Raw genomic sequence first — 25,000 nt, 5'->3', positions numbered from 1 at the left:
TTAATCTATTTATTTATTTATTTTAAACACTTTTGGAACCCACACACTAGAACTACTGTACCTCACCTGGTACAGCAAGTGCTACCAACACCCTGGTCATGGGCTTGGTTCCCAGAGAGCACAACCACTGTGATAAGATCTAAGTTGATCTGGATAAGAGTGAGTGCCAAAGTCTTTAAATGTACCTCCAAAATATAATCTCCATAAAGTCAAAAAAGATCCAAAAATTAAATCTTACTTTAAAATTCCATGCAATCTGAGGCAGCCAAAGATTTTTATTTTATAGCAGTCTGAAATGATGCCTTGTAGCAATTTTAATTCAATTCAGGAACACACACACATTGATTTTGTATTTTTCTGTATCGCTCCGAGATTAGTGTAGATTGTGCAGCAGAGTGACTGCCCTCTCAATGACACCAGCAATCGATAGCTCATTTATCTACTCAGCTTCTCTCCCAAAAATGTCTCTGTATGTTGACTTTCTTTGTACCCTGTTTTGAGGGTAATATGATAAGACTCTCAGCTTCTGTGGTAGCAGAAGACTCACCATGCCCACAGCATATAACAAGCTTACAGCACACACCTTGCAACTTTCTTTTTACTTTATTTCATAAACTGTATTATTTGTACTAAAGGATTTTCAGAAATTAGATTGTTCCTTGACATGTCAGTCAGGTTGTTGGCTTTTGACTTGGCAGAAATAACAAATGTTCTTGCAGCAGACTGGTTTGGTGAGGTAACACCAAGCTAGTTTTGGTGCGCTAACACTGAGCTAGGCTTGGTGTGCTAACGCAGAGATAGGTTCGCTAGTGACCACTGAGGCCCTGTGACATGGTCTACAGGAAAGAATAAGAGTGTTAATAATGTGAATATAAGGGCAAGACTTGGCAAAAAAGCACTCATCCCTCTTCCCCCAGCCTTTTTTGGCTGCTTTGAGCAGTTTCTGTTCGGGTTACTGTGTTTGAGAGACGATGTTTGAATGTGTGCTGCATGTTTTAGCAACTTGTGCATGTTTTTGCAAATTTCATAGCGTCATAGCCTATACAAAATGATGTAAGACTATGTAAGAACCTATTGGTTCTTAAGGTGGCCTACATTTAGTGTTAATTGTCTGAGGTAATTGCTAGACTGGTAAAATATCACCCCATACTGTTTGTAGGAGCACAGCAATCTGGCCCATGTGCCTGAAATGTAACTGCAGGTCAGCTGTTCTGAAATAACATGTTGCCTGATATCTTATTGCATTTATGAAAACTTCACACCTATTGTACCTTTTTAAATCTAATATAAGCTCAGCAGAAAGGCATACTCGTGCTAATTTTACACACTAACCCGTTATAACCCCCCCACCAAACCACAGGAACCTGAAATGTGTACATACCACATCCTGCACTGTCTGCAGGCTACAGTACCACAGTTATTATTTGACTGGTCATTTATCTCACTCTTGATAAGAATGTCTTTTACATTTTTGTCTCCTCTTTAGGAGATTAGAGGAGAATCCTTAAAAAAGGGATGCAGTCTCTGCATCATCCTGGAGTATCCTGGGTTGTTTTTTTTTAAGTTTTTTAGTATAATATTAGCTAATGTTTTATTTGTATTATGATAAGTGAGCACCAAAGCAATTGTTGTCTTAACAGTATATGTCACTGCATCCTGTCTCTGAGGTAAAACACGAGCAAAGGCATCATCTATGACTTCCTTAGGAAATCCAAACTTCTGAAAATATTCACACATTTCTATACTTTTCTGGAGGAAGTCTCTATTCTGACTGCAAATGCGCTTAAGTCTTAATAGCTGTGAGTATGGGATAGAGTTTTTGCAGGCCTTGGAATGTGAAGCGTTGTAGTGAAAATAAGAATGAGCGTCCATAGGTTTATAATAGATGGTGGTATATAAACCAGAATTTTCAGATGGGCCAATTCATATCAACTCACTCATGTGGTCAGAATTTTCAGATATTATCCTCATGCCAGCATGTGCTATACAAGGTTACCAGAGAAATGGAATATTTAGAACAGAGGTCCTTTATCAGCTGTGCAAAGGAAAGTGCAATTTTCCAACATTTCTCTCTCTAAATACACTTCTGAGTACATACAACTTACTGAAAAAGGACTGATGGCCTCTGTGCTGTGGAGTAGTTGCACCTAACAAAATTATCATTAATAATGAAAAACTTTTTATGCCATGTTGTTAAACATGCAATGACTACATCACTTTAGGGAGACCTCAGTCAATTCATGTAGCTATCAATCCCTAAATAAATAAATTATGGCTAATTAAATAGATTGTGGGTAATTAAGAAGAACTATCTGCAATTCTAGGGCCTTCTAGGACAGAAACTAGGCACCTTTGACCTAGACAAATTAATTCTGCCATAATTACTAGTCTAGGTTCCCTGCTGCTGCCTGTTAAATATAATGAGTTACTTTTAATTACTCAAAGCCTAAGGCACCAGGCAATTGACTGGAAGGCTTTCATGTCTCCATAGAAAAGACAGCTCTTTTTGTTGAACTGCCATAGCCTAGCAAAACAGTTTGAGTTTAACCTTTCACATATAACAAAGCACGTAATGGTAGCCATCATCTCTGGCATGCTGTTATTTGTCAGAAATATACAATTGGTGAAACAGGTGTTTTGGAGTGAGAAAGCAAAAATGAATTTCACATATGTGCTTAAAGTAGGTGAGAGCAGCCCCCTAGCCACAGATCTTCTGAAAAATGCACAGCATTTGGTGCCAGACCACTTACTCTAGTGAAACTGAGGTTTCAAACATTTTTCACAGGTTAAAACTAGTTTTCAACATTAATCAATCTATTTTTTCCCCTTTTTGTAGGTGTGCGGGTTACTATGTCATCATAGCTTTCTGCGTTCTTTGCATGTAGAAGTGTTTTATGAAGTGTTGTTGATAGTTTTGATTTTTACTTTTGATATTTCACTGTATGTTTCCAGGTCATTGACAGTTTATCCAAACTCTCTAACACATCTACAGTCTACACACAACAGTCAGGCATAAGATAAGCTAGCATGCCATATATTTAAACGAATTTAAAAAATCCATTTGTATAAAGCACATTTGAAAATGCAAAATTCAGCTCAACTTCAAACTGATGTTTGACAATCAAAATATGCATAAGTACTAAATTATTCTTAATACACTGATTTTGTAGGCCATTTCTGACAGAGGAGAGTACAGAAAATGAAGATATTTCCTCTATTTGACCGATCTAATTGAGTAAATATTAAGATGTTACCCAGGTCCCCTACGATTTTATTTTAGTCATAGAACTATAACAATAGAAGGACCCATTTATTCATACAGGTGGGCAAGTCACCAATGGTTTTCTGTAAATGTGTAGTTCTGTTTTCAACTTATTATAGTGCAGGCTAGTGTAGTAGTTAGTAACCCACGCAAACAATGGTTTTTATCAGAGCGCGAGAGCCTGCCTATACACGGGAAGCTGTAGGCAGCTGTGAGGAGGTGATTCAGTCAGAGGCAAGGTTTCATTTCCCAGCTACTCACACTGGAAACCAGGGACCACAAAGCCTCTGTGTTCGATCCTGCACAATAGATCAGTGTGCCAGTGCGAGTTGATCGATATATTCAAAGGCCTCTAATGCATTTTGTGATTTATGTAGGCTTGAAATGGATTTGTGTCAGCCACCACATTCCCACAGCACAGAGTGCACATGCACAGCACGTGCAGTGTGTGCATGAAGAAACTTGACCGTGTGTGTGTGTGTGTGTGTGTGTGTGTAAGTAATAGTGAGCAGGTGTTGGAGGATTTGCATGATCCTGTGTACAGTCATCTGGAAGGAGGACAAATATATATGGATCTGATGCGTACAGAAACTACCTTTCAGGTACTTTGGTGACACTATATCAAACCAACCTAGACACAAGCGCCCACATATTGGCATGACACCAAATGGGCCCTGGACACAGTAATTTTTTTCTTTAACTCTTTTTTTTAAATTTTAGCCAGGTCTGAATTTCTAACTGCACCTTCACACACATTCACACGTCTCACAGTTCTCAGTAATTTTCACACATTCCCACTCTTCTATTGAAAATTGTTCCTATATATAACCCTAAAAGAGTTTCTGACATCTCTGATGTTTTAATGGTTTCTGAGGGTCATCTCATTAAGTTTGGAAACATTTGACATTAGAAATGCTTTGTGTGCAGTCAGACATATTTACAGGGTTTGTACATGCTTTTGAAAAACTAGAAATGATTGTATGCATGTATGTGCGTGCACATGTGTATGGGTGCGTGTTTTATGTGTGTGTGTGTGTGTGTGTGTGTGTGTGTGTGTGCGTGTGTGTGTGTGTGTGTGTTATAGAAGCAGAAACAGACTGAGGTGGACATCGGGATGTGCTGCCTCTTTGAGATCAAACAGATAGAGGAGAGATACAAAGAGACCCTGGAGGCCATTGAGAAGGTCAGTGCTACATCTGCCTCCTCCATTGCATATCCATTCACCCCATTCATATGATGCCGTCTGAGTCTCCATAATTTCTGTCTATGTTGTAATCTTTATCTTCACAGTATTTCCTGACACCTCTCAAGAAGTTCCTCTCAGCAGCAGACATTGACAAAGTGTTTCTTAACATCCCAGTGAGCTGACCTTCTTTTCACTATGGGTCTATGTGGTGTGCCTAGGCAATAAACTGAGCTTCCATTCTGCAGGATCTAGTTAAAGTGCACAAAAGCTTCATGGTCAAAATTCAGGACACCATTCAAGAATGCGTCAAATCTCCACCAAATCTTCATAGCCTTTAAGCACAAGTATGTATAATGAATATACCAGATTACTGTGATTGCTGCGGCAACATAAGTTAACAAAAGCCTGTTTTTTTAATCAGTTTTGATATTTTGGTCTAGGCTTCTGATTTATGGGACATACTGTGGTCAGGTGGAAGCAGCGATCCCAACACTAGACTCCCTCTGTAAAGAGAAAGAGGATGTTCAGCTGAAGTTAGAGGTATGGCGGTATATTCCACAGCCTAACAAGAGTCTCGCTGTCACCAGAAAACCTTCAATCACCAGAACAGCAAGTTCTCAGGAGTGGAGAACCACTCTTTTTCTTTTTTTTTTTTGTATATTTGTTTGTTAGTCTGTTTGTATTCCCTCACCATTTGGCCTTATGGCAAAAACTTGAAGGAGTATCAGTGTGATGTTTCTGGCTTCCAGCACTTCAGAATGCCTGAGGGGTTCAGCTGAGCGAGTCAGTGTGCAAAATGGAGATCGGAGATTTGCTTGTGACAGCGGTGCAATGTAAACGTCCCCCTGGTGTTGATTAGATGTTCTGCCAACTGCTGATACATCCCTGATGCAGTTCATCTAAAGTGTAGCTGAGGCCCTCTAAGCATTTCTGACGTGGATGGATTCGCTGTGTGCTTCCACGTTTTATGTGCCACAGGAGTGCTCGAAGCGAGCCAACAGTGGGAAGTTCACTCTGAGAGATCTGCTGGTTGTTCCTATGCAGTGCGTACTAAAGTACCCTCTGTTACTGCAGGTAGGACACAAACATTCTTGCTCTCCTTCTCTCTGTCACACACAGAGACACACATACATACACACAAACACTGCTCTTGTGAATGCATATTCAAGTCCATCTTTATACTCTTCTAAGGATGTGGTAAGTTCAAATCTGTGGTTTAGGTTTTAGTTCTTGAAATCAACAATCGCTACTACTAGGGAGTCAATATAATGTACAGTTGAAAAGTGAGATAAATGTCCTCTACAATGAAGTCATCGCAGTCAAAGTCCTTTCAAAAAGTTACCACTTGGTGGCAACAGAGTCTATGTGTTCTGTGACTCTCATGCTTTTGAAAATGGTGTCTAAGCAAAACCTGGCAGCAAGCTTGCATTGCAGACTGCAAACAAATAACACACTAGCCAAACACCAGGACAGAGTAATGACAGTGGCACAGAACAGATGAATTTTACACCACACACACACACACACACATGCGCGTGCATATATGTATGTAAGTGTGTTGGTTTGTAGGTTTCAGAATAATATTCGAGCCCGGCTCCATGAAGTCATCACCTTGCACATGTTAACAGGACGTTTCCCTAGACACTGACCCGGCTGTCTCTTTTCTGTCTCATCTCGCTGCTCGCCACACACTCTCATGCCATCGTGCAGATTTGTCACACATGAAAATTGTACCAAGGGTGTTGTGCATGCACAAGATGGACTGAAGCTCCATAATGTGAATGCTGAGCTGGTGATGATTATAGCAGGCCCTCGGTCAGAATTGCAAATTTGAACAGAAGTCTGGAGGTGTTCATTTGTTGGAGTTTTGCCAAGGACAAACCCCTAAATCTCTCACATTCTTATGTCAGGTTATTTGGGTGACAGGCAATCTCCTTTAGTTCCTGTTTTGCATTGCCCCCATAATCCATCACCTACAAGGGCACGTGACAGGCTACATGCACTCAGGCCTGTTTGAGCCTCAAAGGTACATGCACACACGTGTGCATCCATGCGCACACGCACACACACACACACACACACATCCACCCACACACACACACTTACATACACAACCCTTTATTACCTGGCAGGCTCTCTAAAACATGTTTTCACTTCGTCATTAGGGGTGATTATGTGTAAATTGATGGTTAAAAATGGTAATAATATACATTCGAATCAAACCCACAACACAATAAAATATGCACCAAGTAAAGGGGTCTGAATACTTTCTAGATCCACTGTAAGTGATAAGGCTAAATGATAAGTGAACAGGCTTCAGATTTTGGAACCTTGGTGCCTTCACCCCTCTGTGTTAAGCTGCAAGCTATGACATGCCTGTGGAAAAAGCCAATACTCACGTCTCCGTTCATCACGTTAATTAGCCTATTTACAGCAGTGATGCAGTGAGGCTCTCTTGAAGCCTTCTGCAAAGTTGCAGGAAAGTTCCTGGTTTCTGATCGATGTCTCTGGCTTTTCCGAGTGTTAACATGTGCCCCCCCCCCCCACTGTGGAAGCTTGCTTTGACACTTGTTTGCTTCCAGTTTTTCCACTCTGATTTAACAGCTGTCCCTCCTCCTGCCTGTCTCTCCCCCAAATTCTTGTCTCCTGACATTTCTCCAAGGGGTGATGATGGCATGGTGTCTTCCATGTAGTGGAGAGAAGGTTGCAAATGACTCTGCAAAAAGGATGAGGGGGTAACTGCTGCCTTAAGTGACTTGACTAGCACACAGCTTTGATTCCCGGCTCGGCTAAGCTCGGTACCATATTCACTGAGACAGGTTCTTTGGTTGTCAACATCACTGTGCTTGCTTTATTCTCTTCCACTCTTTGCTATGCTTGTGCAGGAGCTGGTCAAACACACTCATGATGATTCCGAGAAGAGTAACTTGCTAGTGGCCCTGGATGCTTTGCGAGTGAGTATGGAGCCTGTCTCTCTGCAACTACTCATTACAGATGGGAACAAATTTTCCATTTCAGCCACACTGATGCAATACTGTGATGTTTTAACGTAATTTCGTTCATGTCAAATGCTATGCTTTTGTCAGTGCATTTCCTTTTAGCTAGTTCACAAGCATCAAAGAACTTTCTGATCTATGCGGTAAAGCACAATATCATAATGAGAGGGTAGTCCAACCCACAGTTTAGAAACTGTGCTGCTGTGAGCAACCATGTTGCTGTTTTGAATGATCAAATTAAGAGCATGCTTCTGTCGTTAGACCATCTAATATTAGATGATCCAAATGTAGTCATCACTTTTGTCTGTTAAAGGACACACTTGCTTTTTTCAACCCTGGGCTTTGTTGTTTCCTATCATGTACATGCAGGATTGCATGGCCTCACTTATGGCACCAGTACTGAGAAATGTACTGCTCCTCTGGGGCTTCTCACAGGCCTGTGCACACAGTCCAATGTGGTGATTGTTTAAACCTTCAAAAACACTGATAAATCTCATTTTAAAAAATATTTATTTTTTATGTTTATTTAGAGTGTTTCAAATAGCAGTGATACCCCATTATGTGTGCGCAAGATGGAGCATATCGTCCTGCTTCTAGTGTAGATGTAGCCAAGAGAACAGATTGACAGAAATGCAAAATATAGTGAACAGAAAGCATCATTTGCAACAAATGTTGTTGGTGTTCTTCTTCTCTTTTATTTTTTAGTAGAACATCTAGACCCCTGAGACTCTTGTGAATGGCAGAACACTCAACCACTAAAACGCTGTCATATTGACGCATATACAAAGTACAACAATGTTGCTGTGCCAGATACTCACACAGTGCACCATTAACTTGTCTTAAAAATGGTCCACTGGTTAAATAATGACCAGCCAGCTGTTGTCATGTGGCCAGAAAGTGATCAATCAGGAACTGGTCAGATGGTATCTGACAACCTCTGCATGGCAACAGATGGTCAACAGTCTATAATTGTACACCTATAAAATCCACCTATTTGAAATCTGTGTCTAACAAAGTAGCCAATGAGATGTACACACAAGGCATATGTTTGTAACAGAGGGGTGTTGAGTCTATTTTATAACTGTCAAGTAGGTTGTAGATAGAGAATATAACTCATTGAAAGGCTATACTTTAATGAAAAATGGTAAGAACAGTTAGCAATATACTAGCTGTCATTCAGTTAGCACTGAGCTAGCATTTTGTTCAGTGGTAGTGACATAAGCTTCTTTGGTCAAACAGCTCCTTTGAGCTGGAGGGCCCTGACAGCTTAAAGGGAGTCTTGGGGTTTTGAGGGAAGCAGAAGTGGAACAGGTGATGCTACAGAGCTCATAGCAGAAATCTGCTTCAGTTTATGGAATCTAAAATGAGCCGTCTTTGAAACTGGAGTCATGCGTTTAGAAATATTTGCTAATGTAGAGATGTTTGTACATTGTAATGATGTGCACAAGGGGAAGGAGGAGAGAATTAGCATTATTAAAGACTCCAGTTCATTAACAGTGTAATTTCCAGTGTTAATGGCTACTTTTATTCTTCAGGCCATCTTCTTTACATCAGATATATTTAATGTAAATGTGACTATTGCAGAAATTCCCTTTAAGATGCTAGAAGAACTTGATGAAAGTCACCTCCTGTTCAAGCAGTAGTGGCAAAATTGTGGCGTAACCAAAGAAACATTAATTTTATTACCAATCACTGGTCCTAACATGCTTAGCTCTGACTATATTGCATAGCAAAATAGGCATAAGGGACACCATTCTGTTGTTCTTAATTCACAAAGTGCACAATAAAATGAATATGTATATTTATATTTTACATTTAAATGCAATACTGACCTGACTAATTAGCTGTTTTCGTCTTCCCCTTGTTCTCTATGGAACAGGGGTCAGTATGTTAATGAGGTAAAGAGGGACAATGAGACTTTACGAGAGATTGATCAGTACCAGAGGTCCATCGAGAATCTGGTGAGTCTCATAACATAATACATTTGAGTATGGCAGGAAATCTTTCCATGTTGATTAGCTCATAGAAGATCTAATTGCAGCTGGAGTTAAAATGATAGACACCCTTTTTTCTTCTAAAACAATTTAGAAAAAGTTTGGATTGGATTATAACTTGGGTTACTTATTTATTAAGTAATATATTAATTTTACTAAGAAAGTCAAAATGGGTTTTGGCCAGAATTACTGCTCCCAGGGCTTTTGTTTACCACCATTTGGTTATTGTCTCAACTGAAAAGTCTTCAGTGGCAAGCAGTAGGGTCATTTATTCTGCCCAGGCCTTTTCTTATTGCATTATTTTGATCATGAAATATATTTTTTCATTATTAAGGAAATACTTTTTTACTCTTCTATAAACACCAGCTAACAAACGTGTGAAGCGAAAGGTTCCAATTCCTTCGTGAGGATGAATAAATATGAATATTAATAAATGGCTGGGGTTCCTATAAATGTGTCCCGGACAACAGCTCTCGTGCTGCTGTCATCACTCTCATCTCGCTTTCATCATCCCACGCAGAATCAGCCACTCAAGATCTACGGCAGACCGAAGGGTGACAGGGAAGTTCGAGTGGCGTCCAACGTGGACAAGCGAAGGCAGAACAGGTGAGGTTCTGTAGGGAAACAAGGACACCGTTTCGATATAGGCTACGTTTGTAACGATTTAAGATAGAGTTTTACCGATAATTTCCTTTTTCATTGCCTATATAGACAAGTATATTTAAGCGCTAAAGCAATTTTCGTAAAAACAAACAAACAAACAAACAAACAAAAAAGCCCCCCACCCCCACCCCCTAAATAAAAAAATAAAATAAATAAAAAACTTGGAGGGAAATGTGACAATAGATCCGAAGCGCCAAAGCTCTTTCATTGCTAACAGCACACCCTTGAGGCGAATTATGCTGAACGTGAGTGAGCGAGTGAGTTACAAGCCAGGTCCATGAGTTGATTCGTAACTAAAAATAGCTACAAGATACTCTATGGCTAATCCCGCAACGTCTGTATAAGTGAAGTACGCACAAATGCATGAAATGTTTGAGGTGTACCGGTACAAAATCAGCTCACACATTTGTCCCACTCACACGCATATAATAATAATAATAATAATAATAATAATAATAATTATTATTATTATTATTATTATTATTATTAACAAAAAAGTTAATTATTAGAAGGCTTTTGTTTTACCATGTTTATGCTTTGTACATGGTAAACCTCTGACTGAAATAAACAATCACAGTAGGTCAGAAATCGATTATTTTACTTTCGTTGATGCTACAGGCACATTTTTCTCTTCGACATCGCCGTGGTCATTTGCAAGCGGCGAGGGGACAATTACGAGATGAAAGAAGTGATCGACCTCAACAAGTACAAGATCACCAACAACCCCACCACCGATAAGGACTGCAGAGCGGTGAGGAGTCTGCCCAGGGAGACTGCGCTTGTTGAACTGGTGTAATGAAAACGAACAGTCGCGCTGGTGCATAGTCGAGCGTCACGTCCCGCACACCCTTTTCCGGCCTTTTTCCTCCAGCCTGTGCGACTGGGCGCTGATGTGATCGCTCCGCCCCCATACTGCGAGCAGGCAGATGGTGGCGTGCTTGATTAGCGCTGATGGATGGTGACAGGTACAGTGGCGCAGCAAGACAGCTCGCAGAGCTGTCATTGGAAGAGTGCGGCGCGGGCTGTTGCAGGCGCAGTGAAAGCTGTGCGTTTCATTGTCCGGCGGCATAGTAAAGTGTACGTCGCGTAAGTACGGCTACACAATGACAGTTGTCCCTGGGAAAGTTATTTATTTATTTTTGAACCGCTATATCCCACGAACATCTCTGTTTTGTGCTAAATCGAGTCTCCCGCTATGACTTTTTTGTTTTATGATGTTCTCTTCGACTTTCTTAGTAGTACTAATGACGATCTTTAAATAATGCAGCATTAGTCTTTAAGCTTACTTTTCTCTTTTATTTCTATCGCCAAGAGGAAATATGCATTTATGTATTTGGTCTAGACAAATCCATTTCAAGAAGACCTCGACTTGTGAAACCATGTGGGAATCTCTCTCTCTCTCTCTCTCTCTCTCTCTCTCTCTCTCTCTCTCTCTCACACACACACACACACACACACACACACACACAAAGATAGACATGCACAGTCCAGAACCAACACACACACACAAGTTGAATATTAACAGTGTTTGATGGATGAATCTAGTGCTCCAAAATTGTCTCTAAATTACCTTACACAAGAACCAATGAAAACTAATAAAGATATTAAAGTGTTCAGAATGGCCCATATATATTGCTGATTCCCTCCAATTTCCCCATTTCTCTTTCTATGGTTGAGCAGTGGTGCTACAGATTCTTCCTCACACACCAGCAGAGGACAAACAGCTTTGAGTGCTTCTTCAAGACCAAAGAGTCTGCACTATCACTCATTCGGGTGCAGTGCTTTACACTCAGATAACTGCAACATTAAAGCCACAAATCACATGATGCATCTTGTTACCAGAATTTTGAGAACTGCTTCTTTAGGTGTGTCAGCAAGACCGCACATTTGTTTTGCCCCACTGGGACTGTGGTTGGACTGCAGTTTCACTTCTGACTATACAGAGGCCGAACTCTGGTTAAAAGTATTTGTAGGGGAATAGTGCATACTGAAGTGTCCCGAAAGCTGTGGGTCTAGCTGTGGGCAGTGGTGAGTGGAGTCTGGGAGGTGTTGTAAAGTGCTGCACTGGAGATTGTATGCAGTGGGGTTTGGGAAGAGGGGGAGAGGGAGGTTGGATATAGATGTGGGACAGGGTAAACAGGAGGCATGCATTACTACAAACTTCATGCTGGGTAGCTGGAATAACACTTCCTTGGTGTGCCGTTTTATGTCAGCTATGTGTGTGTTGCGGGGGAGGTGTCTTAGAACACGTGATGTTCTGTGGGTTACAATCAGACGACACATTATCTCTCTAACATGCCTGTAACACTTGTCTCAGAGATCAGTTTCAGTGCCATTCAGACAAAGAGCTTACCTACTGTTCTGGTCTTTGTATGGGAAAGGTCTGTGTAGGAAGGTCTCATTTGGAATTTCCCACCCCCCAGTTGCATGCACTTATGCATACTTGCGCACACACACACACACACACGCACATACACGTGCACGCACACACACTCAGCCCACCTTTCAGGATCTCGGTGTGAGTCATGTCCATGGTAGTTGTTAAGGTTGTGATCACAGCAAAATAACCAAACCCTGTGTCTTCCACACAGGTCCAATATTAGGCCAGAGAACACCACCTGTAACTCGCACCTGTTCCACATGCACACCTTTGACAGGGTCACCATCTGCAGTTCCTGCTGCATGCTGCTCAGGTAGGTGTCTCCATGCAGTTAATATCTACTTCTGCAGCTGGTATTCACTTCAACTATTCACAAAATTCAAGCATTACAGAGTCAACTAAATGTCTTACCAACAAATATGTGTTTATGTCTACTGACACTGTGATGATAATTCAGTAGTTTATACACAGTAATAATTATGAAAATATAGTAGTTTATATACAGTATTGGGTTGGACATCTGATTGGGTTGCCTGCCATGTAAATGTACCCTGTCAAAATGTGTAATGTATGATATGGAGTTATCACCTAACTAGAAGAGTTTCATGCAAATAAGAACCAGAACTACACCATTGTCTCCTGCAGGCAAACAGATTACCCAAGTTCCCCAAACTTCTGTTAGCTACTGTTAAGCAACATATACTTTAAAAATGTATGGATGTTGCACTTACATACCTCAAGTTTTTAGCGGCATGGCACTTTTGCACCAATTGATCTATGAACAGCCAATGTCAAACTCTCAGAACATCGAATTGATAATAAGACTGTTATTGGTAAATGGTTCAAAACAAAACAGAAAGGCTGTGGGTTACTAGGGAGGTCTGAAATGGACAGGGTGGTGTAGAGGGGGGTGTATTGAAGGTTTAAGCTACTATCAGGCTTATTTATACCTCAATATGTTTTGACAAACATGTGCAATTGTATATCACCCCCTGCATAAATGCCTGTTATGTTTATTTAACATTTTTTCTCCAGCGGGATCTTCAACCAGGGATACCTGTGTCTTAAACGTGGAACAGGGGCTCATAAGGAGTGCCCTGGCAAACTGGGAGTCTGTGTATGAGCAAGTATAAATGCCTTATAACTGCTCATGGTCATGGCCATGCTTATGTATTCATCTAATGTACTTTGCAAAGTGATGTTTGTAACCTGGCTACATATGCTAGTATTCTTCTGTAGTCCATGGTGTTGTGTATGATGTTCTGTGATCCACATCTGTGGAGTTATTATAAAACATCATAAACCAACACAAGATGAGATATATCACTGCATAATAATATCTTAGAGAAACTGTTGTTTTTTACATTCCTCTGAAGTACTGCAGTTTCATATAATTACATCTAAATAACTTTGAGAAAATATTTTAAAGTAAGAGCTCAAGCCTGCCAGTTTTTAGTGTACAATAACTGATTCCCCATAACACACTCACTGGCAACTTTATTAGGAAACACCTTTAAATCTGGAGTCCCCAAGGATTTGTCATGCTTGTCAGCAATGCTACTCAGACAGATTGTGCTCAAGTATTAATAAGTACAGCAATGCTCAAGTATTAATGGAAGGCCCAGAGTGTGCCCAGAAAACACTCCCTTCCCTGAACTGAACTGTTGACATGAGTCGGACCCAAGGATTTATGCGGTTTATGCCAATTCCTAACCCTACCATTTGCATGTCAAAGCAGAAATGAAGATTTGTCAGGTTGCAGTGAGCCTGTGCCCAATGTAGCCTGTGTGGCGTGTGTGCAACCTGATATAGCTACATAGCTGTGATGCAGAAAAGCATCTCACTGATGTACATTGTAAGACCATTTTCTGCTTACCACGGTTGTAAAGAGTGCTTATTTGAGTTAACCTAGCCCTCCTGTCAGCTCAAACCAGTCTGGCCATTCTCCTGTCCTACCCATCAACACAGTGTTACCAACTGCAGAAACTGTGTTTTCTGCTCTATTCTCTGTAAACTCTAGAGACTGTAGAGCATAAAAATCCCATGAGATTCAGATCCTGATTCTGATGTTTGATGTGAACATTACCCTAAGCTCTTGTCCCATGTCTGCATAATTTGTATGCACATGCCACCGTATGATTGGTTGATTGGATTACATGAATGAGCAGGCGTTCCCAAGTGTTCCCATTAAAGTAGCTATTGAATTTATATAGATGCACTGGACTAGATGGCAGAGCTGATGACTGTAGCGTTTTGGAGTTTTGCTGATCACTTCCTTTATACCAATTCTTAGTGCTACCAAATCGATGACCTTATTTTTGGCTCTGTTTGCCTTTTTCTGTCTTTATTTCAGGCCCCATGGGGCCTAAAATACAGGTGAGACACTTTGAAGTCTTGTGCTTTATATGAACTTTTGCTTTATAGACAAAATCGATCCTTTGATTCACAATTTTTTTTTTTGGAAAAGGTATTCCTCAGCAACATTGTTAAATGCCTGACAACTGAGATATGCTACACTTAAATGTTATTTGCTAGGAGGAAAGGAAGATGGAGGGACAGCCAGTAATACTAAAGATCATCAAAAGTTCCAAATTGGTTTGCACCTGCGTTTGGATGCATGCTAGCACTTGGCCTAATTCCTTTTCTCGTTAACATGCTTAATTTTTCTCCAGAAAGTGCTTTAATGAAACATGTTCACTCGTAAGCAGTAGCAGCTGCAGACATGCTGATGGGCAGGGGTGAGGAGGAGTGTCTGGGGGCCGTGGGTCAGTTTGACATTCCTGGGTATCATGGATATGGAGTTGGTGCTGGGAAACTGGAAGTGGCTGCGTACACTCATGAAACGATCTCCTTGGAGAATTCAGAGAGAGCGAGAGAGAGAGAGAGAGAGAGAGAGAGAGAGAGAGAGAGAGAGAGAGAGAGAGAGAGAGAGAGAGAGAGAATCACCAGGGCAGGAGTAGTGTAGCTGAATTTATTTAAAAGCTTTTGTTGGAAAATGCCTTAGAGATGAGGAGAGAGTAGAGAGAGAAGAGAGAGAGAGAGAGAGAGAGAGAGAGAGAGAGAGAGAGAGAGAGAGAGAGAGAGAGAGAGAGAGAGAGAGTCAGAGCTGTGATTCTTAATGGGAAATTAATTTTCATAAGCTGTTTGTGTGGGGGGCATGTAAGCATATTTCCTTATTAATTAGTCATCAGCGCTTGGGTACAGAGCCTAGCAGTTCAACTGCGAGTGCAAATTTCAAGCTTTGTGGTTGGCAGCGTTGGAATGTTGTTTTTCTCATTTTTCTCCTTGTGTGTTTTGAGACATCTGGCTGCGGGCTTCCTAAGCTTGCCTTACTCACAGTTCTACCACTCGCATTATATTAGATTTTTTTTCACAAGCTCAGACTTTCCTCGCATTTAGTGTCTTCTCGCCCCTCTGACCAATGTTTTTATTGTGCATATTGTTTTCCAGGTTTGCCAAAAATGCTGGTCATCAGAAACTACCTGGGATCTCCCAGCCCCCCAGATGGTCCACCTCTGAACATTCGTGTGGGTGATGTTATTGAGGTCATTTGTGCTGACCTGCTCAGCTGCTGGTGGAAGGTGAGAGGCTGCACTGTCTGTTAAAAAAGGGAATACTGGTTCTGGAATGAAATGAACAATTATGTACGATGGCTGGTTTATTTTATCGTACGTGAAAGGATACTTAACTGCTAATAAGACTACTTAATCTTTGGGGTCACGTGATGCAGAGGAACAGGAATACGGCAAGCCGGGTGACTGTGTGTCATGTTACTAAGAGACAATTATATCTGTCCCTTAGCCAGAATAATACAATCAATCATGGTAATTTTATTTGCTCTTTTTGGCTTCCAACTGTTTACTCTGCTGGGATAATAAGTTTAATCTTTAGCACATGCTTATTTGCCTGTTTAACATATATAAAGACTTTGAGAAGCTGCAGTGAAATATTATTAGGCTAAATAAATCACATTTATGGTGTAGGATTGGCGTTCCAATCTAGTCTGTGCCAGGGGCAGCATTTTTATTTTAATAAAGGAGATTACAGATCATGGGGGCAGACAAAGCACCTTCCACATCAGACAAAACAGCAGCATCATATTGATCATACTGAGGATTATTTAAAAGCAAAGTATCTTTTTTTTTTTCCCATGGGCATTTTCCCCAAGTTACACCACAGCTAATCTTCCCTCAACAGTCAGGTATACTTGGCATCATGTTATACGCAGTTTGCAGCCCGTGTTTTCTGCGTACATATTGGGTGGGGGTTTGTGAAGAAATGTAGGTATTTGTGTCTTCAGTAATGTGAGAAATAATCTCATTTGGATAATGATATTATCGGTCTGATTGCCCTGTTCTGTCAACTTTGTTTGGGGCCAAGGTTCAACCGCAGATTTACCGCAGTTTAGAACTCTGAGGCCCATCTGAAACTGCATTATTAAATGATGACCATTTTTTCCCAGGAAGTTGCTATGATTCACACTATTGCAGTGTTCAAACACTGAACCAATAATGATTACTGAGCGTTAAAGTAGGCTTTCGTACCGAAGCTTTATGGAGTCTGACGGTGCGTCAGGCTCTGAACCATAATTAACGGGTTGTAAATGAGATGCGCTACTTGTTGGAAGTTAATCGTCTTGGATTTATTAAAGCGAAAGGGAGGGACTGGTGCTTTCAGGCAAATATAATGCAATTAACAGTCCTGTGCGATTCCAGGGCAAAATCCTGACAAAGCGAGAGATTGGCCTATTTCCAAGTGATGCCGTGAAGCCCTATCCCTGTGTAAGTATGCGTAATAAGTAGCTCTGCTTGTTTAGTTTTTTTTTTTTCTTTTTCTAGAAGGGTAATTTTTAACTTATGACCATTAGGCTAATGACATGCTAATGAAGGCTTGATAAGTGCGTTGCTCTTGCTGGGTTTGTGATGACACAAAGCCCTTGCGAATCAAATCTGCTACACGGGCCAGAATTATCACTGTCGCCTGTGTGCTGACATTATAAAACAGGTGTGTAACTTCACAATCTTGTAATGAATTTTTCTTTGGTTAAGATGTTATAAGATGCAAAGCAGCATCCGTTACTATTGCCATCATGTTATGTTTTGCTCCAATGGAAGTTTTAACAGCAGTATTGATTTCTGTTAAGTATTGCAATTCTTCAGGTCCCCAAACCAGTTGACTATTCCTCCCAGCTCTGGTAAAGGTGAAATCCTTTAAACTTAGTTTATTGTTCAGTTAATGGAAGTCACAACACCAGTGATGTGATAATGATAATGTATTGCTAGTTTTTTGTCTGAGTGGCCTGTGGATGTGTAGCTTACACTGTAGAGACAATAAAACAAATCGGTTATCGTTAATTCATGCAAATAATGGCAATTTATACTTTAAATATGCTCTGAGAAATACCTTCCAAGAATTTTGAGAATGATCAACATTTACTACTGTGGCTTCTGTTGTTGTTTGTAGTGGCCTTTTCAAATTGTAGTATTAAAGCAAGCACTTCTAACCTTTTTTATTGGCAAATTTTGACCTTATTTTTTGAGAAGATTTTCCAGATGTAGCCCACAGAGCTTTTAAATACTCCACAAGCCTCATTGGCTCACAGCCACACCACCACCTGCTGGACAAAAACGGCGCTGCTTTACCATGCGCGGGGCGAGGAGAGTGGGGGAGGGTGTAATGGCGTTTTTAACTCCCTTTGGAGCTCTGAACGGCTGTGTGCAGGTTCGCAAGGCCCATAGAGAGGAAGAATGCCGAAAGAGAGCTGATTGAGAGAGAGAACAACACCTACCTGGTCCGACACAGGAGACATGAATGGAGCGAGTACGCCTTCAGCATCAAGTAAGGCAGGCTGCGGTGTGTGTGTGTGTGTGTGTGTGTGTGTGTGTGTGTGTGTGCCAGCATGGTGTGCTTGCTGACTATGACTTTGCATGACTTTGCATAGGTGGGTTTTTTCCATTATTATTATTCTGTTATTACCTGCAAACCAGGTGGAGAACGATGGGCCTCAGCAGGACAAGCATAGCTATCCGCTCCATGCTGAGCTACACGGCGTGTATCTCTTATGCATGGCCTTGTTTACTCAAATCTGAATGGGAAGCATCGATGGTACAAGGAAATCTTCTCCCATTATGTATGGTACAGACCTGATTCCCTAACTCTATGTACAACATAGACTTTATCCCCTGATGGAGTCTATGGTACAGGCCCCAATTCCCTAGTGGTGTATAGGGTACAAGCATGATTCTCTAATGGTTTGTCAAATACAGGCGTTATCTCTTATGGTGTGTCAAGTACAAGCATCTTTGGTACAGAAGCTATTCCCCAATGCTTGGTATGTTATTTCCTAATGATGTGTTTGGTACAGGAGTTATTCCCCAATGACATGCTTGGTATGTTATTCCCTAATGGTGTGTTTGGTACAGGAGTTATTGCCTAATGATGTGTGGTATGTTATTTCCTAATTATGTGTCTGGTACAGAAGCTATTCCCCAGTGGCATGCTTGGTACATTATTCCCTAATGGAGTTTGGTGCAGGAGTTATTCCCTAATGGTATGTTTGGTACAGGCCATAATCCATAACAGTACGTACATCACCATAAGTGAACCAGCTGTTCTCATCTGTGGCATTGGTTTGTTTTGTCTCGGTCGGCTTTTGATGCATTTCATTTGTTGTTTTCATCGTTCTGGTAAATTAACATACATATTTACATACAGTGAAAAAGATTGCGTCCAACTGCCCTATGAAAGAGCAGCATTTAACTGTTAAACATATGAGCGGGATGGCACGTGTGCGAAAACAAAAGTCAGCCATGTATAGAAGCCTTGTTTCTTCTACACTGTGCCGGTTGGCACCTGCTTGAGCCTGATGAGCACAGATAAATAAGTTACATTTTGGTGCCATGTCAGTGCACAAACATTCTCTCCCATTCTGGGACACTAAGCAGTCCTGGATAATCCAACAAAAGCAGCAGGTGGCCAAACAAATCCTGGATTTTCCCTACAATTGGCATTGTTTTGAACCAGTTGGCAATGGCATAATGGAACCAATATTTGTGTTATTATTTTTTTTATTTTTTGGTACAGTTAAATGTGGACTGTGAGCCAGAGTTTGTAGGGGAGAGGATCCACTGTCCTGATTTGAACTTTCCCTGCCCCAGCACACCTGCTCCAACTGTACTCGCCTTGATAGTTGACTAATGAGCAGGACCAGGCACGTTAGATCAGAGGAACCTTGAAACATGTCCCCAGGGCAGGAATTGAGGACCACTGGTCTAGATTATTTTCCATGACTCCAGAGGTATGGTATGGTATTATTTAGTATCATGACAAATCTGTTGTGTACCAGACAGTTATGGTGGATGAGCTTTAGTGATTATGATCATGGGACAGTATAATGTTGGGCTTAGTGTAAGATAAGGTAAACCCTCTGTTTTGTCCAGGTACAACCATGAAGTGAAGCACATTAAGATACTCAGCAAGCATGGCTGCTTTTGCATCGCTGAGAACAGGAAGTTTAAAACTGTACTGGTGAGTAGGTCTGGTTCTTGCTGCAGTATTTTCTGCATTAACAGATTATAGAAATCAGAATCAGTAAGTAGTCATCAGTGTGCTGACACATTTGACATTTAACGTGAGCACTGTCATTGGAGTGCATTAATGGTACTTCTCCAGTTCAGAACTAATTCAGGGATCTCCAAATCCTGGAGCCTTAAACCTAATATGGTGTCTTCACTGTAGCATGCAACTTCATTTCTCTGTACAAAATGCATTATGTCTACTATACAATCCATCATCTCATCTTTATAATGCTTCAGTTATTACTGCATCAATGCGCAAATGGTAATTTCACATGGTACTGTATATTATAGTGTATATTCTACACATTATATAGTACATATTCAGTTTTTTATACATTTTTTTAATTCGCTTTCTGTAAAGATATATTCCTTATATACGTAGCATACCTGGCAAATACAACTGAGTCTGATTTTGGAGGACCACAGCTCTGCACAGCTTAATATGTACACCCTCTGCCAGACCTGATTCCATTCCAGAGCCCTTCTCATAACCAGTCATGTCCGTGCAGCATGCTGGAGCCAGTGCCTTGTTGTAGCAAGCTCACCTGGCATATGTCAGAGTGCTAATGGATCCTTTCCCTGAGTTGGACCTGGTGGAGTTCTACAAGCTACACTTACCGAAGGAGGGATTTTGCAGCCTGGACACCATGCTCAAAGTTCCCTTCAGGCAGCCTGGGACGGGACTTGCCCATAGAAGCACAGGTGAGTGGCCCGTGCCCAGCTAGGTCTGTTCAAACCATAGCACTCAGCCAGGTTTGGTCCAACACGCATTTGTGGTGCTTCTGGTCTCAGTGATTACCTGCTGGTCTTCTTCTGGTGATCACCAGCCCTCCCAACTGCAAACCAGCCTTCCTGTGGTTACAGCCATCCAACCGTGATTATCGGAAACCAAACCCAGAGAAAGCATATGCACCTTACGCTTTGCCAGAGAAACTCAAAGTAAACTCAAAATAAATCAAACGTAAAGCACATTGCAAACATGTTTTTCAGTGTAATATAAATGAAATATATTCTTGTTGTTATTATATAAAAGTAAATACGCCAAAAGTTGCAGGATGGTAAAGGGAAAGAACAGGTGTGCTTTTAAGTCATCATGTACGAGTTCTGAGTGGATTAACCTGTTTCATCTATTGTTACCACAGCCACTTGTATTTATCAAGAAGTAATTGACAATTTTGATGCCAAAAGCAAAAAGGCAATTATTTTGGTAATACTTTGACACTCTTTGAAACTCACCATATTTTGTTTGTTTGCCGCTACTAAGTCAATTCTGCTTGTTATTAAACTAAAGGTTCCATTGCTAGTTCTGTTTTGTCCTTGCTAAGTCTAATCCACTCTTACTAATTTTACTGGTCGTTTAATAACCTATGCTGGTTGTTTAAAAATCTATGCTAGCTAGCTAACTATCCACAGATGCTAGTCATAAAACAGTGATGATATGTAGCCACGCAGTCACTTATAGCAAAAGTTTGCTTAGCTAAAGTTACTTTGTGGCCAGCTTATGGATATAACAACGCAAAGTTTAATACACCGTTGCAGTCAGTGGCCTATTGATGATGCTTTTAATGGCTTGATGATATTGCTTTTAACTATCATATGGATGATTTTAGTGCAGTATGGACGGAAGACGTTGAATTTAAAACCTTCAGTCTCTCCAGGATGGAGGTTCTCCCAGAGGAGGGACTGCTGACTACTACTGTTATTTCAGTGATGGCTTTGGGTAAAATGAGAGGCTGTTGCTGATGAAGAGGGGCATGATGACTAGTCGTGTGATGAAGAGCGCTCGGCCTCAGCCAGGTGCGCTAGCAGCCTCAGAGGCGAGGCAGCAAGGAACGCTGAGTACCTCTCCAGCTCTCCAGATAGGACTGACGGGTTGAAAAAAAGAGCAAAGCACATGGATGCAGGCTGGTTTTTGATGTGAAAGAAGCAGTGCGCGGGTGTGTGCGTGTGAGTGCGTGTGTATGTGTTCAAGAAGAAAAGCCTCTGCAGTTCCACCCTTGCCTAAGATGGCCCCCTAGAGGAGCCACCTGCACCCTCTCCCTGTTGCCAGCAGAGGGAGCTCCTCTGCATGCGTTTTGGCCCCGTGCATGGACTCGAGGGTAATAACCATATCCCAGTACCAGCGACATCCACAATCTCCACAGCAGGGCGATAACTGGCATGCTTTCTTTTCTTTCTTTTTTTTTGGTCTACTTGCCTTCTGTTCTTGCTTTAAAAAATACAAGAGCATGGCAAGAAAGAGGGTTTGGAAGAGGATGCAAGTGTTCCTCAGCAAACAGCAATAGCAATGACAAAAGGCATGTGTGAACAAGGACACCCACCTTGCCACAGAGGGAAGAGGAGAGGAGAGGGAGGGTGTGTGTGTGGGGGGGTTGGGGTGGGGGTGTGGGTGGGGGTGGGGGGGGCGGTTAGTGTTAGGACCAGAGCGAGGATGTGAATTGTGGATTTTGTTTCTTTATTTGGCCCCACTGCCTTGTCTCTTGCCACCCTCCACAGTGAGATGCATTTAAAGTGTCTTATTAGGGATCTTTGTGCTTTGCTGTCACTCATGGCAGTGTCTCCTTCAGCAAGACACACCAGATTCCAGGACCTCAATGGCACATTCACTGTTGTGCCCCCAAAAGACCCGCAAACACCGCCAGATCAGTCGCTTTGTGGGTGTTGCATTGGCAGTTGGCATTCACTGTCTGGTAAACATGTTCAAACACAAAGGAAAACATCTGGGTTTTCTTTGATAAACTGGGATGGTGTATGTGTGTGCGCGCGTGTGTGTGTGTGCGCGTGTGTGTGTGTGTGTGTGCGCGCGCGTGTGTGCGCATGCGTGTGTGTGTGTGTGTGAGAGACATTTACAAAACAGATAGCATATTGATATATGAAAGCCTCACAATCTGACATAAAATTATTTGACTGTGAAATATCCCAGTCATGGTGGACTAGACATGTGCAAAGCATGTGTGTGTGTGTGTGTGTGTGTGTGTGTGTGTGTGTGTGTGTGTGTGTGTGTGTGTGTGTGTGTGTGCACTATAGTTATGCGAGGACATAAGTAGCATACACACTTGTTTTCTAGCAGTTGCTTTCCCCCAGAGGAGATGTAAAGTAGGCAGGTAAAGCATATTGTGAAGCTGACATTCGATGGTATCCACACTTGGTCATCCCGGTTGCTCAGATGGGTGTTCACATGGTAGCAGGAGTTTGTTTTCTGAAACGGAGCCAAGCAGCAGCTGCTTCTACTGTGGCCTTCCACACTTCACATAGGCTTTCCCAGACAAACCAGTGGCCACAGGGAAGGGATCGGTGGCCCTGCTCACTCCCTCACCCCCCGAGGACCTGCAGAACATGGTGAAAAAATGTGATTGACCAGTGAAAAGGCTGGTGGTGATTCTTAATTTCACTGTTGTACATACAGACTGGTGCCTAAGAGCGTTCTTTAGGGCAAGCTGTGTCGACATTTTGAGTCGAAGTCTACGGTTCATGTTGCAATTTCTGGCAACAATTGGCACAGCTGCATTGAGAATAAAGTTGAACTTCGTCAAAAAGAGCTGAGTGGTATGTCCATTCCCTTTTTCCATATTAGCGGATGAGGAATAACAGGGTTATAGGAATAGGCTGATGTAAAAGCGCTTTGGGGTTTCTTTGGACAAAGTCATCCTCACACTGATCTAGATGTCTCACCCTTATAGTTGAGTAGATTTGTACTCCAGGTTCTACATTTGAAATATACTTTTTCTTTTGATATGCTGCTTCAGTTGATTTTAGTTCAAATGCTTTTACTCCACTAAATATTATAGCTGGAGTGGATTTCTGGATACCAGATTTTAACATTGTTAGGAGCATTACGTCATTAGTGGACATTTACGTTTAACTTTTCTATACCCAGTGTCTTCTCTCTTTTGTCTCTGCTGCTGGGGCCAAAAACACCAGTATACTGTGGGTTCTTTGTTTTGCCCCTAACAGAACTAAATTTGCCCCAAAACTCTCTGATTAGATCGTTAGATACAGCTAGCTTTAGCATTAGCCTTCCTGTTTCAACCTGCCTGATTATTTCTTTAAAGTGGTGTGTGTTTGTGTGTGTGTTTGTGTGTATGCCTGTGTGTTGGGTTGCTCCAAATGTTTAATGCTCCTGATTTGTCACAGAGCACTAACAGGTATATAGGTCCCCCAGAACGTTTGATTTTTGCTCCTGGCTGATCCATCCATCCCCTCGGTGTTTTGTCCACTGTTTTTCTACTCTTCTTCTTCCTGTTGTGTTCTCGGACCTGTCAACCTTCTGCCATCACTGGCACAATGCTCTCCTCTTCCTCCCGTGCTCACTTCTCCAGTGGTCCACTTCTCCATGCTGTTGCTGTGGCACTGGTGCGCTATGACTTCTGCTCGAGGGACACAAAGGAGCTCCCACTGTAGGCAGGCGACCTGGTGAATGTCTACGCCAAGTGTGCTGATGGCTGGTGGAGCGGCGAGGTCAGCGGAAGGGTGAGAGTCCTCGCTGCTCCCATCTAATGCAACATGTGCATTATGGCTGAGAGGTATGGATTTGATGGTTTGAAGAATTCATTGGTTTGTGTAGATGAGATTGTGTGTTGTTGCATAGATTATAGATGATCTTTTGTCCTGAGAGAGTTAGTGTCTTTCATGCTCGGGACATGTAAACCTGATGTCATGAGTGTCAGGAATCTTCAGTGCTGACTGACTCAAAGTCAGTTAGAATACAGGTAAAGTCTTTTAAAGACCGATAGCATGTAGACTGATCTGTACCAATAAATGTTATTCCTGTACCAGGAATAAATGTTTAATGTTTATACAACAAATATGACTAGATAAAACCCTAATAAAAATCAAAGATGATGACAAACTTGCGCAGACATGGTTCGCAGTGTCTAGTGTAACTGATCCACGATAATTTTCATGGATGTGTTTAGTTCTGACATGATCTCCTTTGTGTTTG

At 41.6% G+C, this 25,000-nt stretch overlaps 1 protein-coding gene across 1 annotated transcript in view; it reads left to right on the top strand.

Annotated features, from left to right (window-relative positions):
• Positions 1-25,000, top strand: part of vav3b (vav 3 guanine nucleotide exchange factor b) — a 29,275-nt gene that overhangs the window by 2,899 nt on the left and 1,376 nt on the right. The window contains 26 exon segments of the mRNA XM_081723913.1: positions 2,953-3,019; positions 3,173-3,208; positions 3,211-3,235; positions 3,768-3,864; positions 4,359-4,445; positions 4,553-4,621; positions 4,694-4,743; positions 4,745-4,792; positions 4,889-4,988; positions 5,427-5,522; positions 7,334-7,402; positions 8,980-9,083; positions 9,324-9,405; positions 9,959-10,044; positions 10,720-10,852; positions 11,782-11,874; positions 12,661-12,794; positions 13,517-13,596; positions 14,709-14,726; positions 15,881-16,062; positions 17,197-17,262; positions 17,641-17,675; positions 18,203-18,319; positions 19,921-20,008; positions 20,643-20,760; positions 24,269-24,528. Of these exon segments, the coding sequence (XP_081580039.1) occupies positions 2,953-3,019; positions 3,173-3,208; positions 3,211-3,235; positions 3,768-3,864; positions 4,359-4,445; positions 4,553-4,621; positions 4,694-4,743; positions 4,745-4,792; positions 4,889-4,988; positions 5,427-5,522; positions 7,334-7,402; positions 8,980-9,083; positions 9,324-9,405; positions 9,959-10,044; positions 10,720-10,852; positions 11,782-11,874; positions 12,661-12,794; positions 13,517-13,596; positions 14,709-14,726; positions 15,881-16,062; positions 17,197-17,262; positions 17,641-17,675; positions 18,203-18,319; positions 19,921-20,008; positions 20,643-20,760; positions 24,269-24,528 (2,340 nt within the window).

The sequence above is a fragment of the Electrophorus electricus genome, chromosome 11 (genome assembly GCF_041902795.1).
Source record: "Electrophorus electricus isolate QZ-2024a chromosome 11, ASM4190279v1, whole genome shotgun sequence".
Taxonomy (NCBI): Eukaryota; Metazoa; Chordata; class Actinopteri; order Gymnotiformes; family Gymnotidae; genus Electrophorus; species Electrophorus electricus.
This window is presented reverse-complemented; position numbering and strand designations above follow the sequence as displayed.